We start from the raw sequence: 19,622 nt of genomic DNA, 5'->3' as shown, positions 1-19,622 counted from the left end.
AGTGATACTTTAGGCATTTCTAGAATTATTTTGTTAAGGTCTTGGGAACAGCTCTGACCTGCTTTTACATGTCCCTTTGTTTCATTTCTCTCTCTGAATGGTAGCATAGTGGCACAAGGGCAGCACAGTGTCACAGCTGGAAAAGCTGTTGCCTCACAACAGATCGAACAGAGATCCGGGTTCGATCCTGACTTCAGGTGCTGTCTGTGTAGATTTTGCACGTTCTCCCTGTGGCCATGTGGGTTTTCTCTGGGTGCTCTGGTTTCCTCCCACATCCCAAAGGTCAATTCGCCTCTATATATTGCTCCGAGCAACAAAGCTATTTTTTTTTTTAATGATCTGTCGAAGGATCTTGATCCTGAAATATTGACTCTTTTTCTCTTTCCACGGAATCTGTCTTACCATCTGACTGTTTCCAGCAATTCTGATTTCATTTCAGACTTCCAGCATCTGTAGCCCTTTGATTTTTCTAGACTAGGTTAATACTGGATCATGATTAAAAAGGTTGTGGGGATAAAGGGGAAAATAACAGGGGAAAGATTGGTACTTACTAGGATGTAGGACACTACTGATTGACTCATCTCACCATACCAGTTTCCAGAAAATCTCCTTATTTCCATGTACCGCTGCAATCTTTTCTCCCCTTTTATTTATTTTTATCACTATACGAAGGGTAAATTCATAATATCCAATGAGTATGTATTTTCGATGTTTGACAAATTCATATGGTCACAGAGAGGGCATGTAAACTCCACACATACAACTCAAGAATCAAACTGCTTCCTTGGAGACAGCAGTGTTAACTTTGAGAGGAGTGTGTGAGCAGTGAGCACTCTGCCTGTGAAATCCTGCAATGTTGGAAGCGTGCTGACTGAGCATAAGTTAACAATAATGGCTGAATTACAGCATCAGATAATAGTGAAGCCAAAAAGTCCTTTACATCTGGTTAATTATTGACATCACTATAAATTTTGCAGGCAAATGAAGTACTGAAATAATACAAAGGGTGGTGTCGGACGTCAATGACATAATGTTCATCTAATTTCTCAGCTTTCTTCAAATAGTGAAAAAAAATAATGCCCAACTGAGCTGTCAGAAAATACTGATCTAAACCCTATCTAAAGTTCCATCAATGCCCCAACAATGCAGAATAATACTTATAATGCACAACGTGATAACCTATAGTGTGTGTTAAATCCTGGACTCTACTTGACCAATCGATCTTGTGATTCAGAAACAAATATGTTATCACTGATTCAAGACAGAGTAGCCATAATGAGAAGGATTTATAGTCCTGGATATCGGGCACCTGCTTGTTTTGAATTTGAAGTAAACTATCACTAACAATGATGTTGCTTCCCAAAACTTCTCAGAACTATGAGGACAGCAGAGCAGTCACTGTGTCACTGTACAGTTCCAGCAACCCAGGTTCAATCCTTACCTTGGGCATTGTTTTTGCAGAGATTGCATGTTCTTCACGAAACCATTGGCCACTCTAAATTGTCCCTAACGTAGGTGCTGGCAGGAGAACCAGGGGAATAGTTGGGCATGTGAGAGGGATAAGTTACAGGGAAATAAGTGGGAGAATAGGACTGATTCATGTAAGGATTGCCTGAAGTGGCATTGAACTGTAGTACCTGATATTGTTACATTATATGGTGATTCAGGAAATAAAATCTTTCCCTGTTTTTAAGAAAATGTCTTTGTGTACACGGACTTTGAAGGCCTGAATACAGTGTGTATGTTAGATTACAATATTTCATTGCATTCATTTGATGCTACAAATTCAACAAATGTGTTATGCACAGGCATGTCGCAGGCAGCATTAGTTACCAGGATTTTGCACAGTTAACTTGGCATAGCATTCGCATTGTGGTAATACATTGTGACAACCTACTTGGCATTTTACCATGTAACTAGATGTCACAAGAGAGCAACATATGTAGGTCACATCTTCAATCTTTTGTGCTCTCTCCAGCTTTGAATCTTGCCAAGGATTGAAAATGCAGTTTAGTTCGGGAGTTTTTCTGTACAAAAATGTAGCATTTCGTTTTTGCATTTGTCTTTGAAGAAACCACTTCTGTAATGTAATGGTTTCTAAAAGGACAGGTGAGAGTAAGTGTTTGAAAGAACATCTTGCTCACCAAATAGTAGCCACATCTTGCCACTTCAGGGGGGGAGGGAGGGGGAGGATGCCTTACTAGACCAGTGTGAGCTAAGGTACGAATGACAGGTTATTTGTTTGAACTTCGTTAGGATGTTGGCGCAGAAAGGGAGTAGTGGTTGGGTGATAATTATAGCACATATAATTTTGTTCATACTGTAATTGAAAAAATAATGGTATAAACAAGCAATTTATTCTCCAGCTGTGTATCTTTATCAATCTACAAGGAAAAGACTAATTTTCAAAGAATGTCAAAAATATTTGTTTGATGCCCCGTCCATATTATTCCACAAACTCAGACCACTGGTCTGTTCAACAACAACACTGTGTCTGGCAATTCATTATTAATCACAATGAACATTTTTTGGTTTGTCTACTTAACAGGTCATATTTAAATAGAAAGTTACACTGTGCCTGGTCATTATTTGCTAATGGTTTTCTTTTAAAGAACTGTAACCTAAATGGGAAAATATGTAAGTGCTGTTACATTTTCAATGTAATCCGTTTCTATTGTAAATTTACTGCACAGCGTATAGAGGTCCATTTAACAAAAGGGTGCATAATCTTTATTAAACATTTGTTAAGAGTTGTATTTGCACATCAGTTTGTAATACCATACAACCTGTGCATCCAAGAGCCCATTTGTGTATACTTGTGTGCAGGATTCATTGTGATATTACTACAGTTGAAGCTTTTGTCTGCGTTAGAGTATTTTCTGTTGCTATGGTACTGCTGACATGTGGGTTTAGTCCATTGTACTCCCGAGCTCCTGTTGTATATGTGTGACTATGCCAAGTTTTTAGCTGTTGGAATGTGAGGGTCTCATTACTGGTTCAAAAGCTAGCACAAAAGAAAACCACATCACTCCAAGTCTTATCATGCATTTTTTTACACTATCGTACATATTTGCTTACAATGTATCAGTGTAATATTCACATTAATGTACTCATTCGATAGCATCAGTTTAGCACTGAGGCTAATCCCTCACCATTTCCATCTTCACGAGACCTACATTCATACACTTGTGTTATAATGACAGTTTTAGAATATTTTCTTTATCTCTTTAAATATCAGTTCTGCTAACAAAAGTAAAACATGTGCATGTCTTGGAAATTGATTCTAATCAAAATCCGACGTGACAGAAAAGACAGAAGTTTTAAAGAATAGTTCATAATTGTTTTAGTATTTGTATTCAGCAGTGTTAATTATATTTTGCTGATCAGAGAATATAAAGAAGCCAGTTTGGAGGTTATCTTTGAGCAATTGCGATTGACTTGTTCAGTAAATACATTGCCCAAGGACTGCCACCTTGTCAATGATTATGTGGAATTTGTTCTAAAGATGTTTTAAAATATTATTTTCAGACGTATGCACTATTTTGTGTGATATTTTCTCATAAATGCATTAGTGCATTGAGATTCCAGGCAAAGTTGTATATTGCTCTGTAATTTCCTATTAAATTAATTGAACCGCATTAATTACAAAATATTACGCTTTTAAAATCTAATTTTAAGTATTAATTCTGACATTGATAGTTGGAGAAACCTGTAAAAAAAAAAGCGTCACACAAAAGATTTAAATCAAAATATAATGTCTGTGATTCACTTCTAAGCCAATTTATTTAAACAAAGGGGTGCGTTTTTCTTCTGCTGCTATTTTTGGTTTATAATAAAGACAAGTGATGAAAGTTATTTTCCAAAATGGAAAACAACCAGCTTTACTGAAATGGAAAATTGTGCTTGGAGTCTTGCTTGAAGTATATATTAATTTTGATTTTTGACTCGTGGGATGTGGGCAAGCTGTAAAGAAGTAATGTAAATACAAAAGACGAATTATCCTTTGTTCCTACTGAAGCTATCAATTTTATTTGGTTGAATAACCAATATTGCTTAAAATTAATTTGAATTATGTTGATTTACTAAAAAATACGGAATCTCTGTCAGATACTAAAGGTCTATACACTAAATAATAGCTGCAGTAGTAATATGTGTGAAAATATTTGCACCGTTAATTTGTCAACAATATTGTGATTTTTATTAGATTCTGGAGAGAATGATAATATTCACAATAACCAGTAATTCCATTTACATTTTTTGACCAGTTCACCTCAATCAGTTACATCAATATCTTAAAAAATGCATGCATTTGTTCCTTTTCCTAGCATTACAGATGTCCCAAAACATGATGCCATTTTATTCTACTGATTTTCTCGTTCAGTTTCAATAGTCAGTATGACTCTTTTTTGTGTAAGAGGGGACTACAGATACTGGTTTAAACCGACTACTTACTGCCTATTAAGCCTCCTGGCATGTAGGGCAGCAACGAAGGTCTTCCATTCAGTAGTGTTGATTCCTTCAGTTCCTGTTTCCATAACATATTTGTTTTACGAGACAGGGTTGTTAGCCCTGTGCTCAACCTCCAACCTGGAGTGGATTGCTCTTCGTCTCGCCTCTACCCTTCGACCTGTCCAGCATGGGAGACCCTAACAGGAGACAAATCTCCCGCTGGCATAGCTCTAGGGGTCATTGAGACACACAAGCTCCCCAACCACGACAAGGTTGCAATCCAACGGGGAGGGTTTAAACCAACAATAGACACAAAAAGCTGGAGCAACTCAGCAGGCAGGCAGCATCTCTGGAGAGAAGGAATGGGTGACGTTTTGGGTCTGAAGAAGGGCCCGAAACATCACCCATTCCTTGTCTCCAGAGATGCTGCCTGTCCCGCTGAGTTGCTCCAGCTTTTTGTGTCAGTGACTCTTTTTTGTACTGATATAGTATGTATTTTTTGTAATGACATGGTAAGTGTGAAAGGAAATGAAAGTCTAATGAAAATCAATAATTGGTATTGTGACAAAATATCCTATTTTGGTGGCTGCCAGATAATTTCATGCCATTTCCAAATATTAGCAAGAGTGAAAAGGTTCAAATAAAATTGGATTGTATATATTTTTGTAGGAAAAATTACTTAGCAGATATTGTGATTTAACACACGTTCAAAATAGAGAATACATTAAACAGCTGCCAGATGCATTCTATATGATGAAACGGGTCAATCAATTGACTTTCCTTCATTCAGGTTTCTGTCACCAATAGACCTGACAAGTATAGTTGGTGAACCTTCCATTCTTTAAAATTGATCAAGCTGTTGACTACATGTTGTCAGAACCCAAGTACTCTTCACTCATCACCCTTTCCTCCACCATTTGAACAAGTCCCTTACTGTCTCATACCTACGGTCTTACCCTTCCTCTTTGCTTGTGACTTTCTTTACCCTTCTCTCCTTTGCTGTGGATGTAGATAATTATCACTTCCTCTGTCGCTTTCTTTCATTCTTGATAGCCATGCAAAAACCACACAGGCTCTAAATTCTGTTCTCAGCTTGAAGGTTTCCACTTCTCTATCATCATGCCCACCTATTTAACTAAATGTATCTTAGTCTATCTAATCAATCCTCCTCTCACTCAACATCCCAATAAAATAACAGCAGGCTCTTCTCTACTTTAAAAGCACAGTAGAAGGTCAAAACAATGCAACATAGAGCACAGCTTCTGTTGTACCAGTGATGACTCTTTAGCAGAACAATTCAGGAGATCCACTCTCTTACTCTTTGTCCAGAGCTTACAGCTGATGAAAGTTGCCTTTTGAAAGTTAAAATTGAATCTCCTTTCACGACCCTTTGAGCATTGCACCACAATTTTTGTACATTATTTGTCTCTTATAATTTCTGTCTTTTTTTGGTGGTTATCTTAAATCTGTATCTTCCATTTACACTTTCAATCATAGAATTATACAGCATGGAAACAGGCCCGTTGGCCCAACTTGCCCACGCTGATCAAGATGTTCCATCTACACCAGCCAGCGCTTGGCCCATATCCCTATAAACTTTCCCTATCCATGTACCACTGCAAGTTATTTATTCTACAAAAGCTTTTCTGAATTAATGTTTGCAAACCAATCTTAAAACGTTGCACACTCACCAAGGCTAAGGCATCCTTACTAAAGTTGTGCGACAAAAAGCAGACAGAATATTTTGGGTGAGGCTGAACTATTATTTTCTAAATGTTTACCATAACTTTGTACCTGATGCTTTCATCGGTAAGGCTAAGGATTCCTCAGCCGTACTATGTGAGAAAGGTCATAGAAACATAGAAAATAGGTGCAGGTGTAGGCTATTCAGCCTTTCGATATGATCATGGCTGATCATCCAGGTCTTTACATTCTAAGTATTCTGTTCCTCTTCCCACAGCATAGAGTCATAGTCTTACAACGTGGAAACAGGCCCTTCACCCCAATTTACCCACACCGGCCAACATGTCCCATCTACACTATTTAAAATTGCTCTAAATCTTTATTTCTGAGAATCTTATCAATCCATTATCTTTGTATTTCTGTGTCCTCCCTTTTCTTTATTACAGTGATCTTCTTAATTTAACTTTGCCATTTGCTTAGCTATAAGATCAGGTCTAACTGCCCACACCGGCCAACATGTCCCATCCCACCTATCTGCGTTTAGCCCATATCCCTCTAAGCCTTTCCTATGCAATGAGATTAGTAAAGAAACAAAATACTGGAGGAACTTGTTGGTCAGGCGGCATCTTTGGAGGGAAATGGATAAATTACTTTTCCGTCTGGTCCCTTCTGCCGACCTGTTCCTCCAACATCTGTATTCTCTTGCGTCTCTATATTTATATTACTTACTTTATACTAACCACCGTCCACCCCAACATACCAATACCCCGGTGAAATGGCATCAAATTTAAGATACTAAATTCAATTTTTATTTTTTTTATCCTAGCTGCTTTTTCTGATCTTTCTCTGCAGTTAGACCTGATCTTATAGCTAAGCAAATGGCAAAGTTAAACTAAGAAGATCACTGTAATAAAGAAAAGGGAGGACACAGAAATACAATAATAATGGACTGATAAGATTCTCAGAGATAAAGATCTAGAACAATTTTAAATATGCGATGCAGCAAGCGTCTCATCTTTTTTCGCCTTAATCCTTCATATAATATGCTTGTTGTGGTTCCTTAGAGGACAATTCGTCTCAGCTGCTTCCATACAAGGAATTTGTGGCCTAAAATGTTGTATGTCAGGGATGGTTACTTGTGTCCAGGATGGAATCTGTGTTAAGGTGTCTATATTGAACAATCTTATTACTTTTTTTGTTTTCATAATTTTGAAATGTTAGAAACCGAAATAAAATGTCTCATTGGCAAAATTCTTCCAGGGCTTGACAAATTGGAGAGTGAAGGTTATTTCCCTTGACTGTGAATTTTCAGACCAGGGGCACAGAGAGTAAGGAGTAGGCCATTTAAGATTGAGATGAGGAAAGATTTTTTTTTCTGCAGAGGGCAATGAGCCTTGGGACTTCTCTAGCCTGATGGCTGTGGAAGATTTAAAAGACTGATCGATAGAATGCTGGCAAAATGGTAGGTTAGGGTGAAGATAAACCAGGAGCTGGGTTCACTGTGATTTAACCTGAGTAAATTATACTACTGTGATGCTGATAAGGCAAGATCATAACATTTATCATCTGCATGTAGATATTAGGACAATATATGGAAGCCTTTTACTCCTGCATTTAAAATATCACGTAAATGTAGCCCAAAATTCAATTTGAGGAAAAAGGGAATAATAAGTGCAGAAAATCTGAACAATGTTTAACCTTATGAAAATTCATGGAGTTTGAAATAGTAGCATGAGTGTACGGTTGCTGACCTGGATGTTTTTCATCAATCTCTGTTATTTTACCTGATGCTAAATATCTCAATCAAATGTTCAATTTTATTAGAAAGCAGTACATTTAATTTCACGTTGTGAGAAAAGTACGGTTGGAACTACAAATGCTTGAGAAATTAATGTAAGGTGTTTTAATGGTTTTATGGTTTTGTTCATTTTGGAATGAATCTTTGTTATTATGATTTTTTAGCAGCAAATGGAGCTATGGAATTTGGCTGGAAATAAAAAGAACAATTTGAGAATACATATTATTATATGAGTTCCAGTCCACATAAAATTGGAGCTGTTCCTGATATTGTTGGGAGCTGAATTCAGAACAAAGGGATGAAATTCACTTCACTCTGCATTCTATACACATCTTTGTACATGGAGTGAAGACCAGACAATGAATGCTGGGCAGGTTCTATTCAACAGCCCAGCTTTTTTTTAAAGCAAATGCTGATATGAAAATCAGACCCATTAATAGAAAACCTTGAAAGTTGTAACTAAAATAGGTATCCATTCTGTTAGCTATGCTAAATTATCTCCATATCCTCTTGCTATACCTAGAATCTTTACAAACATTTACAGTTTACAAAGGACATTTATTATCACATACACCAAATGTTGTAGTGAAATTTGACTTGCCAATGCAGCACACGAATAAAAATAAAACACATTAAAGAATTTAACAACATAAAAACATCCCCCCACAATGGTTCCCACTGTGGGGGAAGGCAGCAAAGTCCAGTCCCATCCCTTGTTCACCCATAGTCGGTCCTATTATAGCCTCCGCTCCAAGTCCAATGTTTTGGCCCTCTTGCCGGAAAGCTGGAACTCCGGCGTCGGGTGAACACTCCTTAGCGGCTTGGTATTGTCATGAGTGGCTGCTTCCTCCCCGGAGACCGCGGCACCCGAAGTCTTCAGGCCGCGCTGGCTGGAGCTCCGACTCTGGCGATCTCGGATCCCAGGCTCTGCTGTGTTTTAAATCCAGCGCCGCCCGCGGACGGACGCCCGCTGCCACAGCCGCCACCTGCGATCTGCGTGGGTTTTCTCCAAGATCTTCGGTTTTCTCCCACACGCTAAAGACGTATAGGTTTGTAGGTTAATTGGCTTGGTATAAGTGTAAAATTGTCCCTAGTGTAAGATAGTGTTAATGTGTGGGGATCGCTGGTCAGTGCGGGCTCGGTGGGCAGAAGGGCCTATTTCTGTGCTGTATCTCTAAACTAAACTAAAGTAAAGAGATTAAAGATCAATTGGAAATATGGCCAGAGATATGAGGAGATAGACGTTGATCTGGACAAGTGTAAGGTGCTGCACTTTGGGAGATCAAATGCAAGAAGAAAGTATACAGTTAATAGCAAGTCCCTAAGGCATATTGATCTACTAAAAGGATCTTGGGGTTCAAATCCATAGCTCCATAAAGTGGTAATACAAATGTGTCGGGCAGCGAAGAAGGTGTATGGCATGACATCTTCATCGGTTGAGGCATTCAGTACAAGAGTTCGGACAGTCATGTTGCAGCTGTATAAAACTTTGTTTAGACCACTTTGGACTGCTGTGTACAGTTCTGGTCACTACATTGAAGGAACGATGTAGGCATGGAGGCTTTGGAAAGGGTGCTGAAGAGATTCACCTGCATGGTGCCTGGATTTGAGAATATTAGCTGTAAGGAGAGATTGGATAATCAGATTATTTTTGCTGGCATTAGGAAGCTGAGGAGTGGCCTGTTACAAGTGTATAATAGAAGAAGAGACTTAGTTAGTTAAGGCAGAGGCTACTTCCCAGAATGGTAAAGTCAAAAACTGGGTAGGAGCATTACCAAGAAAGTTTAAAGGAGATTTTAAAGGCATGTTTGGCCAAAGGGTGGTAGGTGCTCTGTCAGGGGAAGTTTCAGAAGCAGGAACAATAGCAATATTTAAGAACCCTTTCAACAGGCTTGTGATGAGGCATGGACTAGAGGGATATTGATTATGTATAGGCAGATGGCATTAGTTTAACTTTAAATCATAGTTGGCGTAGACATCGTAGGCCAAAGGGTCTGTACCTGAGCTGTATGTACTGTTCAATGTTCTGTATAGTGCATGAATTGAAAATTATCCAAGATAATATATATAAAGTTAAATGATTTAGGTTCATGTCATCAATCTCATAGCTAATCTAAAATCACTTTTGCAGGTTGAATTCGAAGATGGCTCCCAATTTGTAGTAAAACGTGAAGATGTCTATCTGTTAAATGAAGAACTGCCAAAACGGGTTAAATCACGACTAGTAAGTAAACTCATAAAATATTTTGACCATTGTATGGACTAAAATTTGCAAAATAACAGTGTACAAGACAAATTATTTACTGACCCCACTGCATTGACCCAGAACCATTCAGTGTAGTGAAATTTAGATTTTCCAGTACTTAAAAAACTGATATGCACTAAGCAATATGTAATAAAAAGAAACTGCAGATGCTGGTTTATACCAAAGAGAGACACAAAATGCAGGAGTAACTCAGCCAGTCAGGCAGTATCTCTGGAGAAAATGGATTGATGTCTGAAGAATGGTCCTGACACAAAATATCACCTATCCATTTTCTTGAGAGATGCTGAGTTATGCCAGCAATGTTTTTCTATCTTTGCCCCAAGCGTTAAGATGGTTCAGGAGAACAGGACAAGGACTGGCACATTTGTTTGACTGGCATTCATCAAGAACAACATGAGCACTGTACTCCTACTCCCACCGTTATATCTAATTATTTCACACATTTTTCCTTTAAGACTAGTGAATATAGACTGTCAGTGTCAATAATCTATTATATCCTAATTTTAAATTTACTCGTCTGAATTTGTGTTTCTTTGTTGTATCTCACTATTTAATTTCACGTAAGATTACTATTTCAGAGTGTTTTTGCAATATGTTCAAACTTTCTTGTAGCTCCTAGCTCTGACACTAAAAAGCATGCAATGGCTTTTCTCTGCACTTGTCCTTCTATTTCTCAGAGCCCCTATTCTGCCACTTCTATGGTCCAAGCAGAACTGGGTATTATCAAAACTCTGATAATCATTATCCCTCTGCTGATTCCTGGGCTCCTTTCTACCCATCTGGGCCCTGGATTTACTCATTCCCTTAAAATTTCTAGGCTTAACTAGAGAGTTTGTATATCATGAACCGAAAGGTAAATTAATAGCTTCCAAACCTGCTGGTCTGACAAGGTAAATTAATGGCCCCAAAACGTGCGGATTAACAGAATTTTACTTTACCTTGATCATGACCTGTATTCTGCGATTGGTTGTGTAGTTCATCATATCGACTTTGTTAATTATGGCTTGAGGATTTTGTCTGAGTCTTAACTAGTTCAACATCGTACAAAATGTGAACATTTTGCCCTTTTGTATGTTCAAATTCTACTGTCCGTGTTCAACACATTTTAATGTTATTTAGCTTTTTCTATAATTCATAGGCAAACTTATTTGATTCTGCTGCACTTCCTCACATGGAACCATTGGTGTAAATTCGGATCTGTGGAATTGTAAATGCTGAAAACACTCACAAGATCAGGCAGCATCCGTGGAAAGCAAAATGGTTAACATTTCTCTTTCTGAGATTCCACTAATCCTGAGCCGGAAGAACCTATTTCGTTAACAGCTTAGCATCCTTAACCAATAATTATTGAAACTACACAGGTTTAAGCTTAATTAGTCATCTTTCATGTGTAAAGTTCCTTGGGGCATCATGGTGTCAGAGTTTTTTTTTTGTTTTGTTTATTTTATTAGAAGTTAATACAGTACAAAACAATACAGTGGAACCTAATTTTAGGTGCCAACTATGTAATACCGTAATCCATTCTATGTGCAACCTCTAGTTTTATGTTTTGAAAAGGAAGTAAGCAAGACAAGAAAAAGAAAACAATGGAAAGGGGAAAAAGAGGAAAAATAGATGGTAGAGAATAGAAAAACATGAAATGTGTATATAAAAAAAGAAAAAGTGGAAAGTAGAAATAGGAGAGAAGGCCCCTTAAAAGAGAAATTATCAAATCTGTATTTGGAGATGTAGATCTATCCGCGGCATGAACTGAAATCAGCAATCTTTACGGTACCGCTGCATCACATGATTCCAAAAAGTCGATGAAAGGAGATCAACTCCTTAAGAATTGGTCATATTTATCTATTAATCGGAGTCTCATTTCTTCAAGGCGTGCTATGTCCATCATATTCCTAATCCACATTTTAACAGTTGGTATAGCTGTATTTTTCCAAAATTTAAGTATCAATTTCTTTCCAATTATTAACCCATAATTAAAAAAAATGTTTTGGTCTTTACGCATTGATATCTTCTATTATTATTCCAAATATAATCCATTCCGTTTAGGTTCTATTCTTGACTTGAAAAGCTTTGTAAATATATCAAATATATCGCTCCAGAATTTTAGGTGTCAGAGTTAAAGCTACAAATGTTGGATAAAAGCACTCAACGATTCGAGCATTATCAATAGGAACTAACTTCACCACTAACTTCCATCCGTCACTCAAATTCACCTGGACCATTTCCGACATCTCCCTCCCGTTTCTAGACCTCACTATCTGCATCGCAGGTAACAGACTACTGACCGACATCTACTACAAACCCACTGACTCCCATGGCTATCTCGACTACACTTCTTCCCACCCTGCTTCCTGTAAGGACTCTATCCCCTACTTCCAATTCCTCCGTCTACGCCGCATCTGCACCCAGGATGAGGTGTTCCAAACCAAGGCATCGGAGATGTCCTCATTCTTTAGGGAACAGGGGTTCCCCTCTTCGACTATAGATGAGGCTCTCACCGGTGTCTCTTCTATATCCCGTAGCTCCGCACTCACTCCCCATCCACCCAACCAGCTGTTACATATAACAGATAATCCTCCGACATTTTCGCCACCTCCAACGGGTTCCCGCCACTGGCCATATCTTCCCATCTCCTCCCCTTTCGGCTTTCCGCAGAGACTGCTCCCTCTTTATCTCCCTGGTCAATTCGTCCCTTCCCACCCAAACTACCCCCACCCCTGGCACTTTCCCATTGCAACCGCAGGAAATGTAACACTTGTCGCTTTACCTTCCCCCCTTGACTCCATCCAAGGACCGAAGCAGTCTTTCCAGGTGAAGCAGAGGTTCACCTGCACCTCCTCCAACCTCATCTATTGCATCCGCTGCTCTAGGTGTCAACTGTCTAAATCGGTGAGACCAAGTGCAGGTTTGGCGATCGCTTCGCCCAACACCTCCGCAAAGTTCGCATTAACCAACCTGATCTCCCGATGGCTCAGCACTTCAACTCCCCCTCCCATTCCGCATCTGACCTTTCTGCCCTGGGCCTCCCCCATGGCCAGAGTGAGTCCCACCGCAAATTGGAGGAGCAGCACCTCATATTTCGCTTGGGTAGTTTACACGCCAGCGGTAGGAACATTGAGTCCCCCAGTTTCAGGTAGTCCTTGCTTTCTCCCTCCTTCCCCTCCCCTTCCCAGCTCTCCCACAGCCCACTGTCTCCGCCTTTTCCTTTCTTCTTCCCGCCCCTCCCCTCACCCGCACATCAGTCTAAAGAAGGGTCTCGACCTGAAACGTCACCTATTCCTTCACTCCATGGATGCTGCCTCACCCGCTGAGTTTCTCCAGCATTTTTGTCTTCCTTCAATAGGAAAAAACTTGGTTCAAGCTGCAGAGAGAGAATTAAGGAAATGTTGGTGATAGGGCATCTACCAGAATTGTCAATGTAACACTTTAAAAAATGATAATTCGAGGCAGAAGCAGATACAATCCATAGTCTTCATCTTTCATGCTCCCAGCTTCTGTATTCAAATAATTATCTTTCACAATTCCCAACAAGATTCCAACCTCAAGACACACTCTTCTTCCCTTTGCAGGCTTTCAAAGGGATCTTTCCCTTCTTCTTCTTCTTGCATATGGCGTGCACAGCCTAAAGTTGTAGGACAACTTGTTCTATTTGATCTTATTTGATTGTGCACGCCGGGTTGATTGCATTCGTCGAAACAGGGCGGATCACGTGAAGGTTGCAATCTTCCACCCCATCTTTCCCTTTGAGTCCGGAAGGCTGTAATGCAAGTGCAGGAACTGCAAAATCTATCCTTTCACCTCTTTCTTTCCCACTACCAGGGACTCGGGCAATCTTTGCAGTTAAAACCAGTGAATCACATCTATTTCTTCCAATCTAATGTATTGCATTAGGTGTTCACAATTCGGTCACCAATGCACTGAAGGGAGGATCTGCATTTTATTTATAAGCGAGTTCAGTATTCTGACTGCGCATGCCCCAGGTCAATAGCTAAAAACAGTCTAGGCAACCGTGGTGCTGCATTGTGTGCAGGCTTGCGTTTCGTCCGTGGTTGGGGTCGGGCAGCCCTCCACCACCACCCCCCTCCCCTCAGTCCGACACTGAGATTCTGCTCGAAGGTGGGCGTTTCGGAGCCACTGCTGCTGGAGTCGTCCTGGATGGAGAGAGTCTGCGGACGGGCTCCTGCCGGCCATGGGCAGGCCGGACACCCGCTGGAGCTGCTGGTGGTGTTGGTGATGCTGGCGGCAGCAGCAACTTCCTCCCCCTCCCTTGCCCAGCCCCAAGCCCAGAGTCCGGGCCAGCTCCAACTCCAGGTCGGGGCTGAAGGCCGCCCGCAGCGCAGCCCAGTCGAGCGCCGGCAGGTGAGGCCGGGGCCCTCACTCCTCCTTGGGGTTGTGGATGAAGTGGTAGCGGGTACCGTTGGGAAAGAAGCCGGTGGTGTGCAAGGTACGGCTTGGCTCCATCTTGTACTTGGGGTGGCGGCTGAGGGAGCGCAGCTCGGCCAGGCCGTCGGCGAACTGGCACTTGTCGCCGTAGCGGCCCATAGGGGAACGGGCTCCCCTGGTGTTGGAGCGGGGTTGGGCTGGAGTAGGCTCTTCTCCATGCTGGCTGTAGTCCTTGGGCCGCTGGTATCGTTGGTCGTGCCATTTTAATTCCCCTATTCCTGCTCTAACCTTTCGGCTGGTGGCCTCCTGCGCTGTTACAGTGAAGCCACCAGCCTCATGTTCAACCTGGGCAAGTTGCTGCCTTCCGAACTCAATATCCAATTCTCCAGTTTTAAGTAACTCTCTTTTCCTTCCAAGTCATTCTGCTGCATGTCATCCAGTCTAATTTTTCACTAAGGTTTTCTCTCCATTCGTACAGCCTGGCCTGCTGGACATGTCTCACTGATCTCCTATATGTTACAACACAAAGAACTGTCCACCTCCCCCATTAACTGATTTGACCTAACCTCACCCGTATCAGTGATATTCCTATTATCCTGCCCATACTTCTTTCACCCTCTCTGAAACTTAATTGATTTGTCTCTTTTTCCATCAGTGCAGAATGCTAAAACAAATATAAATAGTTTTGATTTTGAAGGTGAGAGAGTGTTTTTGCTTAAGTTGCAGCATCTGAAAAGTGCTGGAGGAATTCGGTGGGTCAGGCAGGGTCAGTGAAGGGAAATGGGCGTTTTGTTTCAGATCCTGACCCGAAATGTCACCTGTCCATTTCCCTCCACAGATGCTATCTTGTCCACTGAATTCCTCTAGAACTTCGTTTTTTGCTGTTTTGGTTTGGTTGGGTTCCACTATAAATTAACTGGGATAAATAACCATCTCATGTAAACTGCTAGAGTCCATACTATGATTGTTCATTGATTTACCAAGACTGTGCAGATGCAAGTCCCACATGATTGTTGAATCGCCCTTGTGATATGCACCTCTTGTTTGGTTTAGTTTAGGAGTACAATGTGAAAGACTATTCTTATGCCAACCAGGAATCACCCCATACACCAGCACAAATCCTACACACTAGGGACAATTAACAATTGATAGAAGCAAATTAACCTACAAGCTTGTATGTATTTGGAATGTGGGAGGAAACTGGAGCACCTGGAGAAAACCCATGTGGTCACAGGGAGAATGTACAAACTCCGTACAGATAGCACCCATCGTCAGGATCGATAGCAGTTCTCTGGCACTATAAGGCAGAAACTCTACCGCCATGCCACTGTGCCACTATTCTCTAATTTACGGACTTGATTGAATATAGAGCAACATATGTTTAGAGACCTAAGGGTAACTTCCACCAATCTTTTTTTGCTCCTCGTGTGCTTCTTAGTTCCAGCAGTACTGATCTAACAACATAATTATCTTCACTGGGATCCTTTTCTCTCTGTTTTTCAGCCTTTATTGCATCCTATCGTGTTAGTCACTATTCCTCCTTCATTTTCCCATCTCTTTTTATAAATAGAGTATATTTCATTTTTAACTTTGGCCATATTCCAACCATGTTTCCGTAATAGCTTTCAGATGTTTCCCATTTTTTGCTATTTATGACATTAATTCATCTATATTTTAATGAATACTGCATGCATAAAGAGAACTAACCAATTTTATACCTTTACTATTTTATCCTGCCATGATGCTAATAAGAGGTATAAGGTTAAGTATTGTACACTTTACTATTCGAGTTGTTATTACCTTTACTGTATATGCTCCCTTTGTGATATTAGCTTGTCTTTTGTTCTGTGAATTTTCATTTACCAGAACATTCTCTCACAACTTCCCCAGTGTATTAAGGACTTTAACCCTCAGCCTCCTGCACTGCAAGGAACAATTTTATAGAGGTGTATAATATAATGAGGGGAATAGCTTGGGTAAATGCAGATTATTTTACTCAGGGTAAGTGAGTCAAGAACTAGAGAACATAGGTTTCAGGTGAAAGGGCAAAGATTTAATAGGGACCTGAGGTGCAACTTGTTGACTCAGAGGATGGTGGATCTATGTAACGAGTTGCCAGAGGAAGTAATTGAGGCAGGTTCTATTAAAAGCATTTAAAGAACACATGGACAAATACATGGTTAGGAAAGGTTTAGTGGGACACGCTAAATGCGGTAAGTGGCAAGTGGAAATTTAGCTTTGACGGGGCATCTTGGTCGGCATGGACTAGTTTGGCTGAAGGGCTTGTTTCCGTGCTATGACTATGAATAGCAAACTAAACTGAGGAACAGTTGAGATAAAGGGAACTGACTAAATAATGTAAAGTATATTAATTTAGACTGATGTATTGTTTAATTTGTTGCTACCCAAGGGCAATGTTGGACTGAGGTTACAAGTAATTCTGGAGTGAAGCATGTTTTATTGTCGGTTAAGTGTGCAGGAAGTATATGTTACTCAATCGTCCTTCAATCCAGATATTAAAAAGGATCTATTATTCAATGCTGCTTTCTTCAAAATCAATGATTAAGTGACCAAAACAAGAGTAGCTATGTTGGTTATAATTCTTGGGCCAGATTTTCAACTGTATACTCCAGTTCTGTGTCATGGTCTTTTGATCTTTGGGATCATCATTCTTTAATATAATCACTTTGTGCACAACTTGCTTCGGTAATATTCTACAGAAAATTACCAGTAGTTTTATGGTCAAGTGCTCATCCCTAGAACAATGTTAATTGTGAAGTGGCACCAATAACTACTCTCCCTTTTCCCTTCTTAACTCTCCTTCCCCCTTCCCTCAAAATGCTTCTTTAGGCAATGCAATGCTCTAATAATTGAATTTCTTATAATATACCTTTGTTTGTTAGTCTTCAGCTTCAGACATGCGCTATGAAGCAACGTTTTCCACCGAGAAGGTTCAGGCAAAGAAGCGACCGCGAGTCCTGAATTACAAATTCATGAACGAGTACGTTGATGATCCTGGTTATCGCACTTTCTTGGGAAACTTCTTCCAGACCCATTGCCGCCAAGGACAATAAGATCATGCTGACAGCCAAAAGGAAAACTTTGATCAGCACATTCAATAAGTTGCAAATAAATCTCTGACCTGCTTGGGTTACAATTGTGTAATACTCAGTCTGTCCAACAAAAAAAACGAGGAATTCCTTGAGCTCCTCTGAAGAATAAAGGGATGAAGAAATACCTGGATATTGCTTCTTGGAACAAGGACTCTCACCGATGTGAATGAATAATTTTTCAAGTGTCTCAGAAACGGGCTCTAATTGGGAGCCTTTAAAAAAATTTAACATGCTTGTGTACTAAAATATTTTTATATGACTGCTACAGTTTTGGGTAGCATTTGTTTTGCTGGTTTTTAACCTTGTGATTTTGAGACTTTGACAGAATCACTCCTCTTTTGCTTTTCTTCACAATACTGTGCAAAAGAAAAAGAAACAATCCATTGCTACCTGAGAGCAGATTTTTTATATTTAATAAAATATAGATAAGTTACAGATAGTTTGCAAACAAGTACATTTTCTGTTATTTGGTACTCTTATCAGTTACAAAGATAAAGCATTTTTAAAATTGTCTCGGACACTTTTCTATGCTGTAAAATAAGAGTCCGACAACATTTTTGAAATTACCTAATAAGAGTATTTTAGCAAGAAGCCATGCCTTACATAATCCTTTGTCTTTAGTTTTTTAGTGAGCAATGTAAAGGGGAAAAAAAAGAGTTGATTCCTCCATAAGGGAAAAAGGTTTATACTTTAGGGGCTTTATTGTAGCAGCAATGTGCGAGGTTTAAATCATTTTAAGTGCTCTCTTAAGAACAGCAACTCATTGCTCTTGTATTATAGCTGTTTGGCGTTATTGTTATTTTATGGTTATTTAATGTAATTTCCCTCTTTAAAAACCCTAAAGTTTATGAATGGGCAGCTTTGAATAAAACCACCAGCACCGATCATCTTCTGGTCTTTCGAATCCATCAGGTGGGGTGAATATTTAATCCTTTGTCCACTATTGCATAAAGCAGCCATTCATTCGTGACTATATTCAAACCTTTTGCCAGGAAAATCTTTGCTGCTTTCCACATCTCGCAGCATGCTACATCAATTATTCTCATAACCCACATAAACCCTTCAGGGATCAAAACTGAATCCTGCCTGCTTCATACTGTTCTGCACAGAATCTCCCAAAGGTAAAACTCTATTTTCAATTGAATTCAACAAGTCCTTTTGCCCACTTGCTCCACAAAACAACAACTATTTGTCCCTGTACAGACTAACAAAATCTCTCCTTACCGATAATAAAATGTACCGTACCCTTTACAAAAGACACTTGACCATTTTGCTGAAAATTAAAATCTTACTAATGTCTTATTATATGACCACCTGTAAATTCTTAGGGGATAAGTAGAGTTGAAAAACATTCCTGCTGCACAAACTGTTAATTTCACAGGCATAAATTGTGACGATAATATAGTGGAGAAACAAGGAACTGTGGATCCTGGTTTACAAAAAAGACACAGTGCTGGATTAACTTAGCAGGTCGGGCAGTTGCTCTGGAAAACATGATAGGTGACGTTTTGTGTTGAGACAATAATATAACACTAAGTGAATTTTTTTTCCAGTTTAAATAAAAACACATTGTGGAGTGTATAGTACATGGGATCAGCATTTCCTTGAATGACAAAATCCACCAAAGGTCACTTCTCAAAGAAATCAGATGCAAACCAAATAGAGAATGGCTGTTGAGATCTTGCCAGTCTGCAGACAGCTTGCAATCCACTGAAGGTACACAAAAATGCTGGAGAAACTCAGCGGGTGCAGCAGCATCTATGGAGCGAAGGAAATAGGCGACGTTTCGTGCCGAAACCCTTCTTCAGACTGATGGGGGGTGGGGGGGAGAAGGAAGGTAAAAGGGAGGAGGAGGTGCCTGAGGGCGGGGGGATGGGAGGAGACAGCTCGAGGGTTAAGGAAGGGGAGGAGACAGCAAGGGCTAGCTAAA

At 40.0% G+C, this 19,622-nt stretch overlaps 1 protein-coding gene across 4 annotated transcripts in view; it reads left to right on the top strand.

The window, feature by feature from the left end:
• Window positions 1-18,577, top strand: part of LOC129695557 (lysine-specific demethylase 4C-like) — a 324,943-nt gene extending 306,366 nt beyond the window's left edge. For all 4 annotated transcript variants that reach the window (XM_055632624.1, XM_055632625.1, XM_055632622.1 and 1 more), the window contains exons 21-22: window positions 10,062-10,154; window positions 17,483-18,577. In XM_055632624.1, coding sequence (XP_055488599.1) covers window positions 10,062-10,154; window positions 17,483-17,653 — 264 coding nt within the window. In that variant the 3' untranslated portion in view covers window positions 17,654-18,577. The remainder of the gene's footprint in view (window positions 1-10,061; window positions 10,155-17,482) is intronic.
• The last annotated feature ends 1,045 nt before the right edge of the window (window positions 18,578-19,622 follow it).

Source organism: Leucoraja erinacea, chromosome 3 (genome assembly GCF_028641065.1).
Source record: "Leucoraja erinacea ecotype New England chromosome 3, Leri_hhj_1, whole genome shotgun sequence".
Taxonomy (NCBI): domain Eukaryota; kingdom Metazoa; phylum Chordata; class Chondrichthyes; order Rajiformes; family Rajidae; genus Leucoraja; species Leucoraja erinaceus.
Note: the sequence above shows the minus strand (reverse complement) of the source record. Positions and strands in the feature narration are given on the sequence as shown.